Source organism: Macrotis lagotis, chromosome X (assembly GCF_037893015.1).
Source record: "Macrotis lagotis isolate mMagLag1 chromosome X, bilby.v1.9.chrom.fasta, whole genome shotgun sequence".
Lineage (NCBI taxonomy): Eukaryota > Metazoa > Chordata > Mammalia > Peramelemorphia > Peramelidae > Macrotis > Macrotis lagotis.
In genome coordinates, this window is record NC_133666.1 from 253564252 (window position 1) to 253587028 (window position 22777).

The following is a 22777-nucleotide window of genomic DNA, read 5'->3' on the forward strand; positions in this document are numbered from 1 at the left end:
TGTGCATGATCACAATTTCTAAACTGCTCCCGAAAGTCATCAAATGAATAAACAGTTATAAAACACCAACTATTGGCAAGACACTATGCTAAATCCTGGGAGAATGAAGAAAGGCAGAAGACAATCCCAGGGCAGATAGAGCACGGGCCCTGGAGTCAGGAGTATCTGAGTTCAAATCTGACCTCAGATACTTAATAATTACCTAGGCCTTGGGCAAGCCACTTAACCCCATTTGCCTTGCAAAAACCTAAAAAAACAAAAACAAAAACAATCCCCCAAACCTTGAGGAGCTCACCTATAATACCTGGAACATGCACAAGATTGTTGCCATAAAGGAACAAAAAAGTTATATTTGAAATATGGTTGGGCAATTATTTACTACTTATGGTACCGCTACAGAATTTTTAGCATGAAATCCCCAGACCATCATTAAGAAACCCCTAAGAGGTTTGGCAGACCCTCTAAACAGGGGGGTTTTAGTGCAGACTAGTTCAGTGCAGACAGGAAATACTGTTCTATTAGACAATGTATGAGGTCCATGAGAAAAGGAAACGTGTCTTATCTAAACTTTGCATTTCCTTCTAGTACCCAGGATAGAAGTCTAGGGCAGTGGTTCTTTCACTTCAGTATTTGCATCTCTGGCATTTAGTACAGAGCTTAACAAATGTTTCTCATCTATGCTATACACAATGACCACTTAAAAGTTTGTTTAGATTGATTTCTTTTTTTTTTAAACTGTCCAACAGAGGAATTTGTTTTGCATGACTTTACAGGCTTATACCAAAGGGTTTTTGTTTTGTTTTTTTCTCACTGGGAAAGAGAAAGGAGAGAGATAAGGGAAGGCAGGTGGAAGAAAAGAACAGTTTTTATTAATTAAAAAAAATTTTTAAAAGGCAAAAATATTAGTTTAATTAATGAATGCATTCTCTTACTCAAACTTTATCTGTATATTATGTGTTTTAATTTTAAGATATCTGGATCTATTCAACACTGCAATTTGAGGGTATCCCCCCTCTTCATTTTATCTAGACATGAAGGGTAATGAGGTATAATGGAAAATGCATATGATTTAGACTCCAAGGACCCAGATGTGATCTTTGGTTCTGCTATTTACTATCTGTGTGATTTAAAACAATCATTTAAACTGTTCTGGTATTTGTTTCTCGTCTGTAAAGTAAGAGGGTAAGAGTAGTGGATAATCTTGAAGGTCCCTTCCATTCCTAAAGCAATAACTTCTATGATATGAAACTTAGCAAGTACAATTTTTAAAAATCCCATGATATAAAGAATTAAAAGTTCAATTTCAAAAGTAGTACCAATAAAAAGAGCTCTAATTTTATTAAGGATTTCTTTTTTAAAGCAAGGTCAAGCTCTCTGAGGCATCTGATCCTGAAATACCAGCATGATTAACCCCAGATTGCTGTGTGAATGTGACTCAATGGGGAATACTAATTGATTGCAATGATTGGAAATTTTTCTTCTGCTATACCAAGGTTACAGATCAACAAATCAAGGAGCAAAGGAAAAGTGTATTGGTGCAATTATTTGTGGTGACTTTATTGTACAAGAGAGTCACATAAGAACATGTGGAAAGTTTCGGAGCAAAGCCCACATCCAAGATGAATTATTCAAGACAGATTGTGTTAGACGGAAATTTTTCAGCTACTGAACAGATTCCTTTTAGTTTTATGATATGCCAGCTAAGGAAAGGTTAAAAAAAATCATCATTGCCCTTATCTTCTTATTGGGAGTCAATATACATTTGACTAGGTACAAACAAGATATGAACTGTTTCTACTTTTTCCTCCCTCTTCCTTAATCCCTTATATTATAAACTAAATGTTATATACTTACTATATATGGATTAAACACTTATATAGTGTTTACTACATACCAGAGATTGTGCTTTACAAGTATTTTCTAATCTGATGCTCACAATAATCCGGGGGGGGGGGGGGAGATGCTATTATTTTACAGATGAGGAAATAATAATTAATAATAGCTAATATCTTATAGCACTCAATATGGACCAGGGAATAGACTAAGCACTTTACAAATATTATTTCATTTGATCCTCCTAACAACTCTGGGAGGATGTTGTAGTTCAGTCATTTTCAACTATTTCAGTTTTCATGACCCCAGTTTGTGATTTTCTTGGTAAAGATACTGGAGTGGTTTGCCATTTTCTTCTCCAGCTCATTGGACAGGTGAAGAAAATGAGGTAAACAGGGTTAAGTGACTTGCCTGGGGTCACATAGTTGGTAAATATTTGAGACTGGATTTGAACTCAGATCTTCCTGTTTCCAGACCCAATTCTCTATCCTCTGTGATCCTTCACTAAACCACTCCCTAAAAATGTTTTCCCTCCAAGTTTGATAATGTTGATAATTTCTTATGACAAAATTCATTAAGACCTTTTTCAGTATCCCTCCTGACCTCTTCATGATAGTAGATACTACTGACCACTATCTTCTTGCTATTTTAGCTTCTATTTCATCTTATTCTTGAGTCTCATCCTATCTACCTCTCTTTCTTTCAACTGGCTCTTCATCCTCCTCCCAACAGCTTAAACCTGGATTCTTCAAGGTTGTTTCTGACCCACTTTCTTCTCTTTCTACACTCTCTTGCAAGGCAATCTGTGGATGTTTCCCAAATCCCTGGCTTACCCTTGTTCTCTCTCATGATGCAATCCTTTATTTCACTCTCCATGCCTACCTTGGGATGGAACAAGAAGTTTCATTCCCACACCAAAAGGGAATACTAAGCAATAAAGAATCATAGTGATAATAATCAGATGAGAAGCTAATATATGCAATCCTATTTGGGACAGCTGCATCCGAGCTGTTCATGGTCTATTTTACATTTCACTTCTGCTGAATATAGTCTGATAAATGCTGTAGCCTCTTTTTTCCCCTGGTGGCTTCTAATTCTGTGAGTGACTTTCACTCTCTTGGCTAGCCTGCTGCTATAGCTATTCTGATAACCTGAGAGCTTGATGTCCAAAGACCCGTATTATTGCATTTCTAACTATCTTTCAACCAATTGGAGTTTTTTGCTGACAACTCATATTCGAGATGTCTAAAATGTAACTCATAATCTTGATTGTCCTGTCCCTTACTCCCATATCAAGCACCATACATAACCCTTATTTTTCTATTTCCACTGTTTATCGCCCTCATTCTGTTTCCATAGTCCTACCTGATACTTTGACTCATAACCTCAGAGTCACCTTTCACTTTTTGTTCTCTCTTATCCATACTTCACCAAACCTCAATCAAGATCTGTCAGTCTCTGCCAAGGAAATGGCTCACACCCAGTTCTGTCTTTGCCACTTTCGTGTCCACCATGCTAGTAAGGATATTCTGATAATACATTTTCACTGAACCTCTGTAATTTTTTTTCCATTCTGGGGATAGCAGCAGTAAAAGATTTCTAAATACTCTTTCTTCCTCTATTATCTCTCTATTCTAATCAATCTTTACACTGCTGCCCAGGTAATCTTCCTAATACAATACTCCTCTGATCATGCTCAATCTCTACCCAAAAACTTTTACCATCTTTCCATTGCTTACCATAAAAAGTAAAGACTCCTTGCCATCACATTTAAGACTCTTCATAAGTTGGTTCATAAATTTTTACTCATTCCCTTTTTATATAGTTTACATTTAAGTCAAACGATTATTTGCAGCTCTGTTTTCAGTCTATCCACTATAATTTTCCTCACATCATTTGCCATGGCCCCTAGAATGGACACTTTGGTTTAAATCCTTGCCTACCCTTAGGAATCTCTTGCAAATGCTCCTGCTCAAAATTTTCTTTTTCCTGAAATTTCCTAAAGCTTTTTATCTGGACCTCTCATTGGCTTAGATCACATTCTCCTTTGTACTGTAATGATTCAGGTGAATGTAGCTGTAAACTCCTTGGGGGGCTGAGGGGAGGGCACCTATATTTGTCTGGTACAATACTCTGTATACAAAAGAAGCTTAATCAATGTTTGTTAAATTCTATGTATAGGAAAAGAATATAGAAGCAAAGAATGAAATGAGTACAAAAGGAAAAACAAAAAGGTGATTGATGGCAATGGAAAAATTAAGTAAGTTCAAAAGAAAAATATACAGAAGGAAGCAGGGGAGATACTTTTAACTTATTCATTCTTTAGGATTTGATTAATCAGCTTCCAATTAATTTTTAAACTATGGTTCTATGACCCTTTGTTGAATTTAATTTTTATAGTAAGGTGGTCTGAAAAGGGCACATTTAATATTTCTGCATTTGTTTTTAAGATTTTTATGCCCTAATACCTGGTCAGTTTTTGTGACAGTGCCATATATAGTTGAGGAAAAAAAGCATACTCATTTCTATTCCCATTCAATTTTCTCTGCAGGTCTTTCATATCTAACTTTTCTAAGACTTATTATCTATCAGAGACACTTTTACAAAGATTTAAATTACACTTAAAGTTTCTAACTTTTTATCTTCAATAAAGACAAGATTCTCTGAGATAAAATGATTATCAAGAAATTTTTTTCCTTCCCAAAGATGATCTTCTCTTCATTCATATTATTTTTTAAATCCCTTTTCCTTTCACATTGACAATAAAAATTGCATAATGAGGTTCCTAGTTAATACAATACACTGTTTTATGTATCTAAGGACAACAAGAAAAAGTGAACAAAATATTAATAGCTCTAAGAAAAGTTTTGCATGGGAAAAGATAAATTCTGAAGAAGAAAAGGTTTCATCTCATTAAAGTTATGGAAACACTGTCATAAAACTACAGAAATACATATTAATTTTTCTGCTTTCAAGCATCACCATATAAAATAAAGACAGAAGATATTATTAAAAAAGATTTTATCTATTAATTTTACAATTTAAAAAAAGGGAAAAAGAAACTATACCAGCTTTGATTTTAAAAAAAACAATATTCAATTTGAAAGAGAACTACAATTGGGAAGAGAAACGTTTGTTTCTGGTTGTCAGCAATGTTCTACTAAACAATAATACTAAAAGATACTGTGAACATGTTTCTATTTTAAGCCTTGGTCAAAATAAAATTGTGACCCAGATCTGAGTGTAGGTTATATCTTCTGTTTACAAACACACCTAAGCAAAAGGATTGAGACATCCAGAAAGCATTCAATTTGAATTGACCTCAACCTTAAAACTTTAAAAAAAGCATTAGCTTAACCAAACAGCTCAAAACCCAGGGGACACTTCCCTGACTTATGCAAAAGAATGGTACAATACATTAAGAGACTATGGGAAACCCTGGTCTGTAGCAGCTGGGAATCAACAATAAACAAACTATAAGAAAATCAAAGCCATGTTCCCACACTGCAGCTTGGGTGAGGGCACCTTTGCTGGTCTACTGTGTTTTGTTTTGTTTTGATTTTAACATTCTCAGTCCTTGATGTCATGGTAAATCTATTTCTGAAAACTACTGAAAAATAAAATGGTGAATTTTCTGTTGAGATGAAGGCATGTATACGAAATCAATCAATCAAGGAATCTACAATCATTTATTAAGCAACTGCAAGAGACAAGGGAGGGCAACTGGGAATACTATCACAAAAATATAATTATTTTTTTATATTAAAGGAGCTTATAGTGAAATACAATTCTTATTGTCAAGGAATGAGTTAAATGCTATAAACACACTCATCTCCACCCAAATCGTGAGGCATTACCTTACTATAAACCAAATGGCATGACTTGGTCATCACCCATTATGATGCCAATTCAGAACATTTCAGACATATCTATGGCAAAGAGAAATTCATCCATTAAATTTGCTAGCAAGTGAATGGTGGACAGAAACATAGAGGGGAAAGAAAAACCGAGCAGAGTTTCATTGGCACACACATGCTGCTAAACAAATTAGGAGAAAATCATAAAACCAGGCTGCCATGGTCCACTATGAATTTGTTACATAAATTCACTGAGGTCCTCACAGTTGCAAGGCAATCCTTTCACATCTTCCTAATTACTTCTATCCCAAACATGACAGAGTATTCTCCAAAACTTTTCATCCCTACTCAGACTTCACATGACTTCTCCCTTCTTTTATCATCTAAGCTAAGAATCTCACCTCACATTTTACTGAAACCTTTTGCTGAGAAGTTCCATTTCTCCCTCCTCTTACTTTTCACATCACCCAGAAGTCTTCTGTTACTAGTTTCTAACTAGTGTATTACATCATGTGGTGGCCCTTCTAATGGCCAAAGCAAGTTTTTCTATATGCACAAGTGATCCCATTCCATCTCATTTTCCCCAGATTTCTCCTTCTGTCATGCCCACCCTTACACTTCAATCTCTGCCTGTCTAATGGCAATTGCCTATAGACATGCCCTTGTCTCACCCTTTCTCAAAAGTCCTTCACTTGCTCTGTCCATCCCTGATATTCTTCTATATCTCTATTGTCTTTTGTGGCTAAACTTTTTGAGAAGGCTGTCTACATTGGGAGTTTACACTGCCTTTCCATTCACTTTTGTCAGTATGGCTTCCAGTGCAGCATTCAATCAAAATTGGTCTTTCCAAAGTTACTAAAAATTTCTCAATTGCCAAATCTTATGGCCTTTCTCAATCTATCCTTCTTTACCTCTCTGTAGCTTTTGACACTGGTGATCACTTTCTTGAAATTCTCTCTAGGTTTTCAAAGACACTGGTCCTCCTGTCCTCCTTCCACCTATCTGACCACTCCTCAGTTTCCTTTGAGGGATCTACAGTCAGGTCATGCTGATTAACTGTGATTGTAACTCAGGATGCTGTTCTGGTTCCTCTGCTCTTCTCCCTCTATTTCACTTGATTAGCTAATTAACTCCTATGGATTAAATTATTATCTTTATGTGAATGATTTTGATAGCTACTTATCCAGCCCTAACCTTTCTGCTGACCTCCAGTCCTCATATCTCCAATACCTCTTGGATGTTTCTGATTCTCTAGTAGAATCTTAAACTCAAAACATCCAAAACTGTATTATCTTCCCCCAAACTCTCCTTTGCTTCCAAAATTCCCACTCCTAGTTGCCTGGACTGGAAACTTGAGACTCATCTTTGACTCTTCACTCTCTCTTACCGCCCATATCAATCTGTTGTCAAGGCCTGCCACTTGAACCTCTTTATCTTGCATATGTCCCCTTCTCTCCTTGGATACCCCCTTGGTTAAGACCCTCATCACCTCAATCCCCCTTTCACTCAGCTGTCAAAGAGTTCTTGCTAAAGTGCAGGTCTGACCCTGTCACACTCTCCACCTTCATTCCAGTGGCTCCCTCTCCACACCTTATATAATATATGCTTCCTCTTCTAGGGATCCTGATGCAGGGATACTGGCCCCTCTGCTGTTCTTCACACAAGACACACAGGACATCTCCCAACTCTGGATAAGTTTTTCTGGCTCCCTTAGAATGCTCTTCCTTCTCATCTCAGTCTCCTGGTTTCCTTCAAGTCTCAGTTAAACCCATTTTCTACAGGAAGCTTTTCCCAACCCCCTTTAATACCAGTGTCTTCCCCTCATTCATGATTTCTGATCTAGTCATAGCTTGTGCATTGGTTGTTTCTATGCTGTCTACTTCATTACATTATGAGTTCCACAAGGGCAGGGATTGTCTTTTGCTTTTCACTGTATCTCCAGAGCTACCTTAGTACAGTGATTGGAACAGAGAGGCCCTTAATAAATGTTTACTAATAGATGTGTATAAAATACATCTGAGAACATCATTATAGCTCACCTTAATGAATAAATGCTGAACACAATCTGTGTGCGTATGTGTGTTTTGAGGGGTTGAAAGGTTATGGTTATTCTCTACCCCCTTTTAGTGGATGGATATTTAGAATGAAACAGAAAACATTGGACCAATTTGGCAATATGGAAAAAGAGCAAAGGGCAGGCTAGGTGGTAACCTTGGAGTCAATCTGGTGTCAGCACTTGCAAGCTGTATGACCCTGGACAAATCGTTTAACCCTAATTGCTTCTCCCCCAAAAGAAAAGAGCAACAGAAAGCTTCAGCCACAAGGCTTATTGGCAGCATTTCTGGCCTTAACTTATACTTTCTAACAAGCTTACAATTTAAAAAATCCCAGCTGCCCCCGAAGGGAATAAAAAGTCATTTACTTAGGCATATTACGATTTCCACTAGTCCTTTCAATTAAAAATTGTGAGAGGATTAGATTATTGCTTACTGTTAAGTCCAGTTTACTTCAGTAGTAAGCTGACTTGTGGTCTAGAACACTTATTACACCAACAAAAATTTCCCTTAAGATTCAGTTATGATGGAATTATTTACCATCTTCATTTGCATATGTTTCTGTACCTAGGGTTCAACCTCAAGTGATATAAATACAGGGAGACTGTATCTCCCATAATACATTTAAACAAAATGCTAATATACTTGATTACTGGTTTTATTTGTGGTTGATCTGCTTCAGTTAGTCAGAGGAACTCTATTATTGATTTAATCCACCCAACACTCACCCTCTCCCCCCATCCCCCTCTGCAACTTGTCATACACACTCCCAGGGATGTTATCAAGAGTTATGTATGCAAGTGTTAGGCCCAGACAGCCCCTCTCTTTATCTTCCATTTTGGAATTGGGAGGCTTTTTTTTTTTAAGACTAAAGAGCTGACACAAGTGAAAATTTAAGGTTTGCCATTTGCTACCCTATACCATGCAGGTTAATTAACAGGGCATATGGCCTGGAAGAAGCTGGTATTTTTCCATTTACCCTTTTCAGATACTAGTACTAGATAGCTTCATAAAGGCATGCACATATACACAGGCAATTTATAACTTGCAGACTAGGGGGGAAAAAATGACTGCTTCTAAATCCTTCACAATCCACTTATCCTGGAGTCATACATTGTTGGAACCTGAGGTTTCCATAAAGGTTACTGCATTAACTTTTTAATTACATTAAACAACAACCAGCATGAATTTATAGCATTTCACCATCTATTTCTTTTTCTGAGAGACAGCAACCTCTACTTCACTGCAACAACTTTTAAGCAAATGTTCTCATACAATTTTTCAGCAAAAAGATAATTATCTCTATACGATGCATGGTTCATACCTCCTGTAGCAACTTATCTAATTTGTGCTGTAATTCGAGGAAGTATCGGGAGGTGATGAGGCCCTGGTGGGATTTATCCAAGCAATCTCGAGCCAGTTCAATGATCTGATGGTGGGTAAAACTAAGCACTCCATCTGCCAGGGGGAGCACATTATCAGGAGAATAGTTGGTGATAATTTCCTGTAGACGTTCTTCCATCTGAGCTGTAGCCTTTTTGAAGAAAGGGGGGGGGGGGGAAACACCAGGTATGATATAACATGCACATGTATATTATGTTATCACAATAAACTAGCACTTTCTGAAGTCTCTGATTGTTTATAAGAGCAAATATTGATACTATTATAAGAAATACAATCATGTAAATAATATGGAATGCTAACAATTTATTATCCCTGACTTGCGACCGATTAAAATGAACAATGGCCTATATAAAGTTTCCTCCTACAACTCAAATATACATACTAACATTAGGATGACTTCATTTCTTCAGTGGCCCTACTCCAGATGGTCTGTTAAATATGTCCATTTGGCTTTGTTGTTATTTTTTTAAGAGCTCTCACAGGGATAGGAACAGGACAGGTGATTTCATTAATGTGGGGGAATTCCTATGAGCAGGGCAAGTATCAGCACCAGATTTGTAACTTATAAAAGAGCACTGATTGGGTAACAACTTTCTCATATGTGAGAGATAGAATAAGTTCTCTGGCTATGAGGCCAGCTCTCTATCCACTATGGTTTTTGCTACCATTGAACCCTCATTCCTGAAACCTATTTAATACATAAAAGCACAAGAAGAAGCTCTTAGTAAATCCTCTAGGATTTTACTTTCCAACTTCAGTCAATTCCCTCTAATCACCTATTGCCTAATCTTAACTCCTGGCCTAAGATATCCCTAAGCATATGCAACTGTAATCCCTTTCTCTGTTATTACTTCCCTTCAACAACCACATCTCTTCCCAATAAAGCAAATGGTTTCTATGTAGAGTCAATGTCTACTTTCCTGCTGAACAACTGACACGTGATAAATAGCTCAAACTGCTTTAATCAATGACATCAATGTTGGACTCATTAAAAATAATAAGCTCTGCACCTGATTTATGAAACCAAAGGTTTCCTTTTGTTTCCGTCCTTGGGGTTACAAGGGTGGGAGGGCTGAAGTGGGAGGAAAATGGAGAATTTTCCAAGGGTTACCCCTCTTCACCAAAATCCAAACTATTTGGAGAATGGAGATAATGATAAGAGATGAACATATCATAGCTCCTCCTGGCTTTTCATACCTTTTCATGATCATCTAACTCTCATTCCAAGAATTAAACAAGCAAAATGACACTTTCCACTTTCAGATTGGAGGCAATAATTAACTTTCAAAATATAATGAGTGGAGCAGTGGGAAGGTTGTGAGAATGGATGGGGTTGGTGAAAGGGATGGATAGAAAATAATGAAAAACGATCCAAAACTCATTCTGTCTGTATGTATGGATAACCCATGGATAAAAAGGAGTAAAAAAAGAGAGGGCTTCTCATGACATAACAAGCTATTCCTAGAATACAGATATCATGAAGGGATCAGAAGCGACTTTTTGATTTTAAATAAAAACTACTGTATAAAACCAGAAAAAAATTAATTTTAAAACCAGTTCAGTAATAACTAAAGAAGGGTCAGTTCAGTAGTTTAAAAAACATTACAGTGATTTTATCTTTCTAATAAGAGTTTGGTGCCTGCTTTATGAAACTCATTACTCGATTGGATCATTACTTCCAATAACAAAACCACCATACACATACTTAAAAACTACACTGCCAGTCAGTAGAGATGCTGTGCATCTTAAACACAATTCATTACCTTTGGGAACCTTTCTTTGTAGACATGGTTCATCATAATTATTTCATGGTCACAGCAGGCGGGAGAACGTCCAGGACTGCAAGTGAAGCACATTATCCTTTTAAACTTGTCACAGCATGTAATGAAAGGAGGTTTCATATTTATAAACAATCTGTTTGCATGCAAAATACTATGCAGCCTTCATTACAAAAGCAGATTATATAACAAACTACAGAATCAGTCACTTGTGTGTTTGTATACATATGCACATTAAATATTACATGAAAATACTGAATAATACTTGAGAGACAGAAAAGATGAGATTCCATAAAAGAATTTTACATTAGAACACAATATAGGGAGCAGCAATTTTATCTGGATAAACTGGGCTTTATTGTTTGTCATAATACTGGTGAAAGGAATTCAGGAGAAGCAATTAAAATGGTGTCTAAAACAAAATATACCTTAGTACAAATTCTTTTTTTTTTAGTCTATAAATTTAAAATAAAATTAAAAATAAGACTGATTTTTTATTGATAACTTAAAAATAAATTAAAAAATAAAATTATTTTATTAAATCAAATCAGTCAGTAATATTAAAAAAAAGATATAACATGGACCCTTCAGATCAGGGATTATTACCCCTTTTTATGTCATGGATCCCTTTGGCAAACTGGTGAAGTACATAGACTCCTTCTCAGAATCACTTTTTTTAAAGGTATAAAATAAAATACTCAGGACTATAGGGGAAACTAATTGAATTAGAATAGTTATCAGTAAATATTTAAAAATTCACAGATCCAAGAACTCTTGCTTTATGCAGTTGTTGTTTAACACTTGCACCAGGAACCTAAGTAATCTCTCTCATAACACTGAAGTGGTTAAAAATTCTTTCATAACATTGGTGTCCCAAGCTGAGAACTTTGCACCATTTATTTAATCATCAAAACACATCTATTTACTATATAGTTCTAAGGGATGCTGAGTGAGGCAGTATATATTGACAAATCTTCTGTGTATTGAAAATAGAAGATGCATAAAAATTCAGCCAGGAAAAAAAAAACTAAAGAGATCTTATTGAGAGTCATATAGAATACAAAAGGAGTCCAGGAATACTGTGCCCTGGTTAAACACCTGTAGTTCTGGGCATTATGGTTTAGGAAGGACACAGATAATGTGAAAAATTACAAATTCATTCTAGATATTTATCCTTCATTTTGTTTGTTTGTTTTTGCAAGGCAATGGGATTAAGTGACTTGCCCCAAGGTCACCCAGCTAAGTAAGTATTAAGTGTCTGAGGTTGGATTTGAATTCAGGTTCTCCTAACTCCAGGGTTGGTACTCTATACAACTGCAACATCAAGATGCCCCTTTGTCCTTCATTCTTGAAGAAGACTATGACTTCAAGGAGGTGATGCCAAGACAAGCACATAAATTGGATTTGAGTATGAGGGTGCTGTGCTAAGTCACCAGCCTCACTTTTTTCTCCATAGCGATCTGGGTTCAATGGCCAGATATGGATCAGGACAATTGGAGATGGTCCTGGATGCTAGGGAATCAGGGTCTGTGACCAAGGTCAGACAACCAGCAAGTATCAAGGGTCTGAGGGTGGATTTGAACGCAGGTCCTCATGACTCCAGGGATGATGTTCCATCCACCTTGCCACTTAGCTACCCTCTATCATACTAGGTAAAGATCAGCTAAAGAAACTGGAGATGTTTTAACCTGGGAAACAGAACATTTTGTATGTATTGATAACTATTCCAATACAACTGAGTTCCCCTCTAGACCTATGTATATTAGTTTATATCTTTAAAAAGCAATTCTGAGAAGAGGTCCATTGGGAGTAGGGGAGGGGTGCAGGGCTAGGATCATCATGTGGAAGAATGATTAGATTTGTTTTCTTTGTTCCCTGGGGCAGGTCCAAGAACAATAGGGGGAAGTAGCAAAGAAGCAAAATTAGCCTTAAAGTCAGGAAGAATTTCCTAACAATTAGAACCATCCCAAAATAGAATGAGCAACATTGAGGCATACTAGGGTTCCACAGTACTGGAGGTCTTCAAGCAGAAGGTGGTTGGTGACTTTGGAGGAGAGATTATTTGTTTTTCATGTATGGGTTGGATTAGGTGGGCACTAAGGTCTCTTCATGTTCTGAAATTCTGGGATTATGTAAATCTTCTTACTCCCATAATATGTTTACCATTTTCTTCCTGCCTGTCATGCTTTTTTTGTTCTGTTGTTTTTTTGAAAAGACATACTCATTTTTTATTTGATTGATATGAGCATCATGCCCTTCCTAGAGTAAATGTATAGGAAGGTTTCTGTTAAAAAAAAAAGAGTGCCCATAAAATATTTAATAGAATATACACTTCTTGCGTATAGTATTGATATATACATTTAGGATAGTATTGGACATGAAATCAAGAAACCACAAATTTAAACCTGGTCTCAGACATTTTAATTGACTGTGATCCAGGGCAAAATGACTTAAGTGACCATCTACCTCAGTTTCCTCATCAGAAAAATTAGGCTAATAATCATACCTACCAAGGATGTTAGAAAAATGTCATGAGATGCTTGTTTAGCACTTTGTAATCCTAAACAAGCATCTCAATCTCAACAAGCTAGCTACAATTAAATAAGCTTTCCCTGATTATTTTTAAAACACATTGGTTTTTTTTTTTTTTTTTTAGGTTTTTGCAAGGCAAATGGGGTTAAGTGGCTTGCCCAAGGCCACACAGCTAGGTAATTATTAAGTGTCTGAGACCAGATTTGAACCCAGGTACTCCTGACTCCAAGGCCGGTGCTTTATCCACTACACCACCTAGCTGCCCTTTAAAACACATTCTTATGCATTAAATGATTAATATATGCTTTAGCAGCACTGTTAATTTAACTAGGAAATTTCATTCAATAAATAAATATAAAATTTTTAAAAAAGAAAAAGAAAAATTCTGAAGTCAAAAAGTGGTGTTAAACCTAAATTAAGTAGCTTTGGCTCCTGAAACTTTTGGATTAGCCAGAGTCTGGGTCAAAGTCACCAGAGCTGAAACATTTCAGCTGAAACAAGGAGACCCACAAGATTTGGTGTTTCTTTTTTATAATTATCTATTAATTTACTCATTCACTTATTCATTCATTCGCTTGTTCATTTATTCTACTTGGTCTCCATAGAAATAAAGGACTCCAATTTTGAAAGAAAAAACCAACTGATATTTTGACATGGGAAAGGAATCTTATCAGAGGGAGAAGGAAGAGATGTCCAAAATAAGAAAATCTAAAGCTCTACCTAGGAGGAGCTACCTGATAAGAGTATTTGTCTTTTCAAATTGAGAAAGACATAGTCACATAATCCTGGGCAAGTTGTTCAAGATCTAAGATAATAAAGTTGTAAATATGCATCAATGGAGGGAGTCCAGAGGCCCAATCCTAACTAAACTCCTTTCTTTCTTTCTTTCTTTCTTTCTTTCTTTCTTTCTTTCTTTCTTTCTTTCTTTCTTTCTTTCTTTCTTTCTTTCTTATTTCTTTCTTTCTTTCTTTCTTTCTTTCTTTTTTTCTTTCTTATTTCTTTCTTTCTTTCCTTCCTTCCTTCCTTCCTTCCTTCCTTCCTTCCTTCCTTCCTTCCTTCCTTCCTTCTTTCTTTCTTTCTTTCTTTCTTTTCCTTCTTTCTTTCCATCCTTTTCTTCCTTACTTTTTTTCCTTCCCCCCTTGTCTCCTTTCCTCCCTCTCTTTTTTTAAAAGACTAGATCTCCCCATATCACTTAAGATGAAGGGCAAGGCTTGACTTCACTTTGATTGGTACAAGAACATTGATTCATTCCATTTCAGATCAAGACTGGTTTACTTCTCCTAGGCCAACTTGATTCTGAATTTAAGGCAGATACCCAATCTACTTTAGCACTCTGAAACTCATCACTCTGGAGCTCAACCTCAGTCTCCCCAGGAACATGGATTATTGTCATACATCACCTTGCCTAGCTGACCTTGGTTTTCAAGAAAGTCTTGAAAAGCAAGACTAAGACTACTCTTAAAAACATAATTCAGTTATTGTATTTATCTAGTCCTGAAAAGCTCAATGACTAAGAGTACTATGGGAAGGTTTTGAGTCTTACATGACAATTGGTAACAAAATACTAATGACTAAAGGAAGTCTTTCTATGATAATCAGTAGGATTATTTTAAGTGAACAAACATTACGTTCATAATAATTAAGAAATCAACTCATGTTGACAAATGGAATTAGGAAAAAAAGAAAATTTTTAAAAAAGTGGATGCTAAAACAAAGTTTCTCAAACTTTTTGGTCTCAAGACCTCTTTACACTCTTAAAAATTGAGAATCCCTCCCCTCAGAGAATTTCTGTTTATGTGAGTTTTATCTATCAATATTTACCAAGAGATTAAAACACCTTAGTATTATTAAGAAGATAATTTGGACCTGAAAGGGCTTCAGGAACCTCCAGATCACACTTTGGAAATCTCTGACTTAGGAGAAATCAGCCAACCCAAAAGGAATGAGTTTCTAGTAAAAAAGGAAAAAAAGAAACTTAAAGTCACCTGAGACTGCGAGAACGGGGACGCATGGGAGTATTTCTGCATCTGTTCTCAGTGGCGATGCTTTCAGTGCAGAAATGTTTTGACAAAAAATGTAATTCATCAGGTGTTGGTTGGTATGGTAACTGATGCAACTTCTCCTGGGAGGAACAGGATGACTGCAAAAGACCAGAAGCATTAGGTTCTCTCTCTATATATCCAAACAGGATTCTTCGTCAAGCATGAGATGACCGAGGCTCTACTGACAAAGTTAAAGAGGCCTATCTCACATCCTATTTGTAGTTAAGGTTGCAGAGATCATTCTATGAATTTTTATAGCAATTCTCTAAAAGGTCAAAATGCCTTACAAGATTCTTCATCTTGCTAATCCTCAGAATGGTCTTTTGGAGTAGGGTATGATATGCTACCTTTACTAGCTAATGAAAAACTGAGATATTAAAAAAAGAGAGATAGCATTTATTCCATGTCGCTTCTAAGCAAATGAAAAATAAAATGAAACCAGCTACTTAACAAACCAAATAAACATTCCACCCATCTTTCTGTAGTTTTCCTTCTACTTGTGCTCTTACTTCTGAAAAATTATTTGAGTAACTGGATAATTAAAATATAACTGGATGGCACAGAGTATGAATAGAGCAGATTTTTAAGGGAGGCAGTGAGGCCTACACAGTGACCTGTTCTGCCCCAAATCATAGCTCCATCCAAGGATTAAATATATTTAATTCTGTTTATAAAGTCAGAAAAGTGCTAACCTTAGTCAAGCAAACACCTTGGGAAGCTAGGCATGTATTCCAACAATGCAGCCATTATGTGTCCATTACACTAAAATTCTCATTTAATCTTTAAATCTCAACTCCCCCCCCAATGAAAACTCTCATTTGATCTATGTTATGATAACTTTGTACTATGTCTACATTTCCCCTTCCTCCTTATTGACAGTGGATTTTTGTACCTATCCACTGAATACATCTAATATTATAGTTAGTTCTATTCATATTTAGCCATTTAAATGACTGCAGGATCCAGTGAAGATATTGGACTGAGTCTTTCCATCTCTATTTTTGATTAAACAATTATATAATGGAAGATGTAACCACTAACCATTTTCCATACCTTTAAAGAAATGCAAAAAAAAAAAAAACTTCTTTCAGCCAGTTGGGAGCAATTAATACAATCAAACATAATGTTTTTTAAGTGTTTCATCTCTAGAGATACTCATGGATGCACTTTCTTTACAAGTTTAGTGAAGATAGCTTAGGACAGGAGGGGAAAAGGAAAGAGACCGTTTTCCTCTAATCTTCTCACAAGAAAAATTGCTTTATACAAAGACTATTATCTGTCTTATACTGCTTAGGTAAATCTTTTTTTAGGATATATTTTTTTTTAATTTTTATTTTCAGGTTCAAATCCTGTTTTTCCCTCCATCTCTTCTCCCACCAGGATATTGGGTGTTAATATAATGAACTAGATATCTGGAAAGTATAATGTTATCTTGAATAAAAGGTGGTTTTCTGGTGGCGGGGGGAGTGGATACAGGGTCAACTCAAAATGTGTTTACACAAGAAAGTTTCCATGTTTTCGATCTTTAAGTTTCCAATGACAAGGATCTCACTAAAATTTTGGGATTGCTTTGCTCATACATACTACATTACATTTCTAATGGAAACCAAATGACATTGTCTAGATAGATCTCAAAAGAGATAGATGATAAATTAGATGCCAATGCCAAGTCATTTCAGAGTAACAGATGGAAGAATAAGGTGCATCCCTTCTTTTTCACTGACAGACAAGACACCTAGGCAGGAAACATGGTGATAAAGAGGGAAGGAGGCTTAAATGTATACTGAAATTAACACATTATATACCATACAACCATTATCTGCAGTGTAGCTGCACAATGTCTGGCTTTTACCAATTACTTGACTACTATGACCAAGAGTTTAACTAGTTACTATAGCGGCTGCTGTATAATCAGAAAATGCAGGCAATATGCTGCCAAGAAAGAGAAAAAGAAGGGGGTCAAAATAAATAGGCTTGGATGTGACCTCAAGGTCACCTCCTTGTCCTCCAACACAGTGTATAACTTCAAACTGCCAAAAATCAATAATTTATTGAATCTAATTGTGTGTCTACCATTTCCAAACATGTCTAGAAAGCCTAGTCTTATTTAAAATGACAGATATTTCACATCTTTACAAGAAAAACTCAGAGAGGATTTACTTGCCCTATTAAATTGTTTTCAATATTTGCCTGGCTGTTCTGTTGCAATACGACTTTGATAGAGTATGACTCTATAACACTGTGCAATGGACCTTCCTTATTCCCACTATGATCTTTTTATGTGTTCATTTTATTCTCTTCTTAGCTTCTTCCTTAGAGTAAGAATCTCACATCACAGTTCAAGCTTCTTAAGCTCTCCAGATTATAGCTGAACCTTGCAAAATAAAATGTAAAGGTCCCAAGATTCAGTTCTTGTTATTTTTTGCAAACTTAATATCACCTTTAGGGAGACATAAGAGGTAAGCAGAAGATTTCTTAATATGATCCAGGCAATTTGCAGGAAATCATCTAGTTAAGACATTAATACCAGTGGCATAGAATTGAAGTAAAAGATGGTTAAAAAAATTCTACAAATTTGAAGTTCTTGCCTTAAATATTTAAGGAAACTAGTCTAAAGTTAAAAGGGATATCATCTTATAAAATCAACTTTCCTGTTTGAAGGATTTATTCTTGGATACTACAAAGGAAAAGCTTATAATAAAAAGGCATATTTGTTTTAGTTGCCATACGAATCTATCCAGAGTGACAAGAAATACACAAATTAACTTAATCCTTTCTGCTGAAAACACCTTAAAGAAAAAAGATACCTATACAATATCTTTGAGGTGTTAAGAGGAGGGAAAAAAAAATATCAGACACTTACAGACACTGTGGAACTGGGTGTATTTGTTCCATAGCCAGAAGAAGGGAGAGAAGCCAAAGACCAACGGCGTCCATCAGTCCTATTGAGACACTAAATTTAGTGCAAGCAAACACTAGAACATTATCATACAGAAATTGCACAGAGATTCAAATTTTTTAGACAAGTGAATAGACACAATACACAAGAGGGTATAGAACAATGGGTAAACTCTTACCAATGGCTAAGGTAAACAAACATTATGCACTAGGTTGACTTTTATTTAAACAGAATCAATAGGCTGAAACAAGTAGAAACTGAATGGGCTAATCCATAATATTGATCTCTCACTAATATACTTTGACAAAATGAATACCAGGGATAATTATAACTATCAGGCTCAGCAAATTCAAATTAATGAGAAGTCAAGGGAGGGGAGGAACACTCAACCAGGTAACAGATAATCTGGAGCCATAATCTTTGGAAAAAGGAACTGACATTGGGTCTAAATTACATTACTGGCACCTTACATCATTCTGTGGAATTCAGCAGCATAAAAAGCTTTGTGTTCACTAATTTAAGAGTAGGCTGCAGGGTTTTTTTAATTTTTAATTTTTTTTAAAAAATAAATTAAACATACCTCTAAAAGACAAGAACACCAAGAGTTTCCCTAGTGGTTAAAGTGTTTGTGGCTAATTATTTTAGCACTAAGAAAATAACCAGTCTTACAATCTTCATTACTTGGAATTATGGCATCAATCACATGACTCAGTCACATCATATATAAGGATTGTAGCTTTTTTAAAATTTTATGAGCAAGCAGCAATTCTAGATAGCTAGATTATCTGCCCATCACAAGAACCGGGTGCTAGGCAGATGGGAGAAGTTTTTGATATCACGTCAAATAAATGGGTGCCAAAGCTTTATGGAAAAACTTCCCCATCTTAAAGAAGCTTGAATTTACTTTCATATGCTAAGAACAGGATGAGCTGTGAAACTACCGAGCAAGAATTATTCTAAGGGTCTATGGTAAGGGAACACAACAAAAGGTAACCTTATTTAGGAAAAGTGATGGGAGAGACTAGGAATATCTAAACTAAAATCTTTGAAAGTAAAAGTATTCTATTCATAAATCAAAAAACAAATGTCTTAATAATTAAATATTAAAATGAAAACACAGACATATGTATACACACATTATAGTTCACCAAGGACAATAGAATGAGACCTAAATGAAAGGAGGAATTATATTTCACAGCGGGCTACTAGAATTTATTTGTAGCCATGATTGCCTCAATCCAATAAGAAAAAAATGAAAGGCAAACAAAAAAATTTAGAGTCTACATTTACACATATAGTAAAAATGATGGGAAGTCAATAACTTCAATAGGATTGGACTTCAATTTGAAAAATGCCATAGTTAACTATTAGTGTGAAAAATGAACATTCTGGCCTAAAATGAAGTTCAAGTTATTCTAGGCCAGTATGACTGGTGGTTGACTTGCATAACCCACAGAGACAAGGCGGATAAATTCAAATGGATGTACATCACAGACTATATGCTTTAAACAAAATTTACCTGTCATTTCTGTGCCCATGACTGGAGGACAATTGAATCAAGAATGGTTAAAGAACAGAAGCAAAACAACATATGTAAATACACTGGGAAAATGAACTTTAAATCATTATTATTGTCTTATCCCAAAATAATTTTAGTCCATTGAACTCACAGCCAGCTACTAACTATGAAATTATCAAAGTTACATATTCACAAAAACATACAAACAAAAAAGTAGAGAAGACAATTTCTGGAGAAATTTTCTCTGATTAGTCATTAAAGATTTTTAAAAAACTTCTATGCCTGCACTTGATATCTAAAATATCTACATTTCTTTTTTTGCCAAAAAAAGGATACTAAGAAGAATTATTCAGTCCATTTAATATCAATTATCATAAACTAGTCACTAGAAAAAGTAAAGAAGATCATTTCCCTCACCATGATTTTTGAGTGCGTGTATGTGTTCGATTCACTATCTCTCCTTTCCCTCAGGTATCAATGATCATCTTTTACATGAATGAACAATTCCAAGATAATGGTCTTATTAGTTCTGAAGCATAAATTACATTTGCTTACTACTCAAAAAATCCAACTTGAAACATGTTAAAATGAGAGTGTATTGTATATGATGCATTTGTGGGCCAAGAATAACTTGTTCCATGTCTGATTATCTCAGGTTTGAGGGTCTTTCTAGCTGAATGTGATTGAAAAAAATAAAAGGATCACTACATATTCATTTCCATGACAACTATACATTGTAAGAAGCATCCTATGCTTAGGAGAAACAGAAGTTTATTTTTAAGGATAATTATATAGAAAAGTCATTTGGTACCCACTAGTTTAACTTAACATTGCCTCTCTCTGCAAAGTTGCAAAAAACAAAAAAAGGAAGAAATTGTTGGGAAATAAGAAGTACAAATATAATGGCTAAAATAACCAACATCAAAATTATAATTTTGATGAAAAAACATGAGGGAATAATTTTCTTTCTGTTACAAAGAAAGGAAAAAATTCCAAATATTAATTTGTCTTTTGATGAAGAAAAATAATTTGCCTAATTTCAATATTTACTTGGGTACATAGGATAAAAATCAGCCACTTTGGAACTTTTTTGCACCTAAATCAAATAAGGGACATTCTAATTCCCTATTTCTCTATAAAAGCAGCCTCAAACTACTCTTCAAGAAAGGTTGTTATGATCGGTGAATAATGCCATAGTTTGCTGTATCTATAGTTCCACTATAAACTCTTTCCAAGACTTTACAACTTGCTGATGAAAAAAGTACTTTGGGATTTAGCTTGGCATATATAAAACCTTGGGCTGTAAGAAAAGAGCATATGATTAGTTAGCATTTACATGAGGCTGTGGGTTTCCAATGAAACTAAAAGCAATTTACAATTGTTAGTGAACCTCCACAACTTTTTTGAAAAGGAAGACAGAGATATTACCTCCATTTTGCAAATGAGAGAACTAAGGGGATAGAAAGGTTAAGTAACTCTAGGCAGTTCACCCAGCCCAGTCAGAGCTACAATTAGAACTGAAGGGAACATGATTCTTGGGTACCAGACTCAATTTACTGTCACATTTCCCGTATCAAACATTTTACTGCAAATTTCATTGAAAAGATTTATCATTAATAAAATAGACTCAATACTTTTATACCAATAGCTACTTCTGAAAGCAGTCATATATCATGATGTGACTTTCTAATTTTCAAATCAGTCAATGTGAAATTATAATAAGGCACCATATCAATAACATCTTCTGGCATGCAGTGTATGACTGATATGAGGTCCAGAAACAATACTACTGAACTTGTTTTACTTTATCAAAAAACAAAATAATTTTCAGATTAAATCAATTCACTCACATTAATTTTTATGTCTAAACAAATTTTTAATTGCCAAAATGAGATGATGCACTCAGAAAACAATTATTTTACCCCTTAAATTCAGGATTATACAACAAAAGGAATAGGGGTCTATGTATAGCATTTCCATATTGCCTATTTGAAAACTAACTCTCAGAACTGAAGAGAGATTCCATGAAATTAAACAAGTATATACCAACATTAGATTAGAGTTAAATATATGATTACTCATGTTCCTGCCCAAATTAATATTTTGTGAAGGAGCTTATAGGGAGTTCCATCTGGAAATTTACACAGAAATGAACTTGAGCTCTCAATATGGTAATCCACTGTCACAGTTTATGGTCTATTTGACAAAAAATTAACATGCCTGGGGGTTTCTGCATGTTTATTATTTTTTTTATCAGGGAAGCCAAATTCATCTGTCCTTCATTCACCCACTTAATTATTATGAACTCTTCACTTTTATAAGTCATCCAGGATTAAGAGAATATGATTCGTACTAGTTTTAATTGCATAGTGTAATGAGATTTGTACTTCTTTAGTATGTTTCCTTTATTTTAAAGATACTAAAATGCTCTAATTATTTTTCTAAATCTCATGGGTCTCTAATCTGAAGAACTAACAAAAAAAAATCCTAAGAGAGAAAAGGTAAAAACCTAACTCACTTGTTATGAAGTTTATTAATATCTTTATGGCACCTGAGTATCACATGTACACATTTTTTATCCTAGAGGAGGATTTCCACTATGAATATTCCATAGGAAATCACAAGATTCATCTGACTCACTATTATACCTTCTTTAAAGTTCTTAAAGTTAATCCATAAGTTAAACTAAAACTAAGCAGATCTTACTTTAAGTATTTACTGTATTAATTCTGCCCTGAAGATATTAAGAGTACTGAGAAATATACTACATTGGCAAAAGGAGGTGACAAAAATGACAATTCTCCTCACCAGTGACACCTATTGGTTCAACGACTTTTATCATGTCTAAAGGCTTTATTA

General features: G+C 35.2%; 1 protein-coding gene across 21 annotated transcripts in view; it reads right to left on the bottom strand.

Annotated features, from left to right (window-relative positions):
• MAST4 (microtubule associated serine/threonine kinase family member 4) overlaps window positions 1-22777 on the bottom strand; it is an 880607-nt gene that overhangs the window by 76520 nt on the left and 781310 nt on the right. For all 21 annotated transcript variants that reach the window (XM_074200305.1, XM_074200315.1, XM_074200306.1 and 18 more), the window contains 4 exons: window positions 18364-18442; window positions 15444-15598; window positions 10912-10987; window positions 9069-9278 (listed from right to left, as the gene is read on the bottom strand). In XM_074200305.1, coding sequence (XP_074056406.1) covers window positions 9069-9278; window positions 10912-10987; window positions 15444-15598; window positions 18364-18442 — 520 coding nt within the window. The remainder of the gene's footprint in view (window positions 1-9068; window positions 9279-10911; window positions 10988-15443; window positions 15599-18363; window positions 18443-22777) is intronic.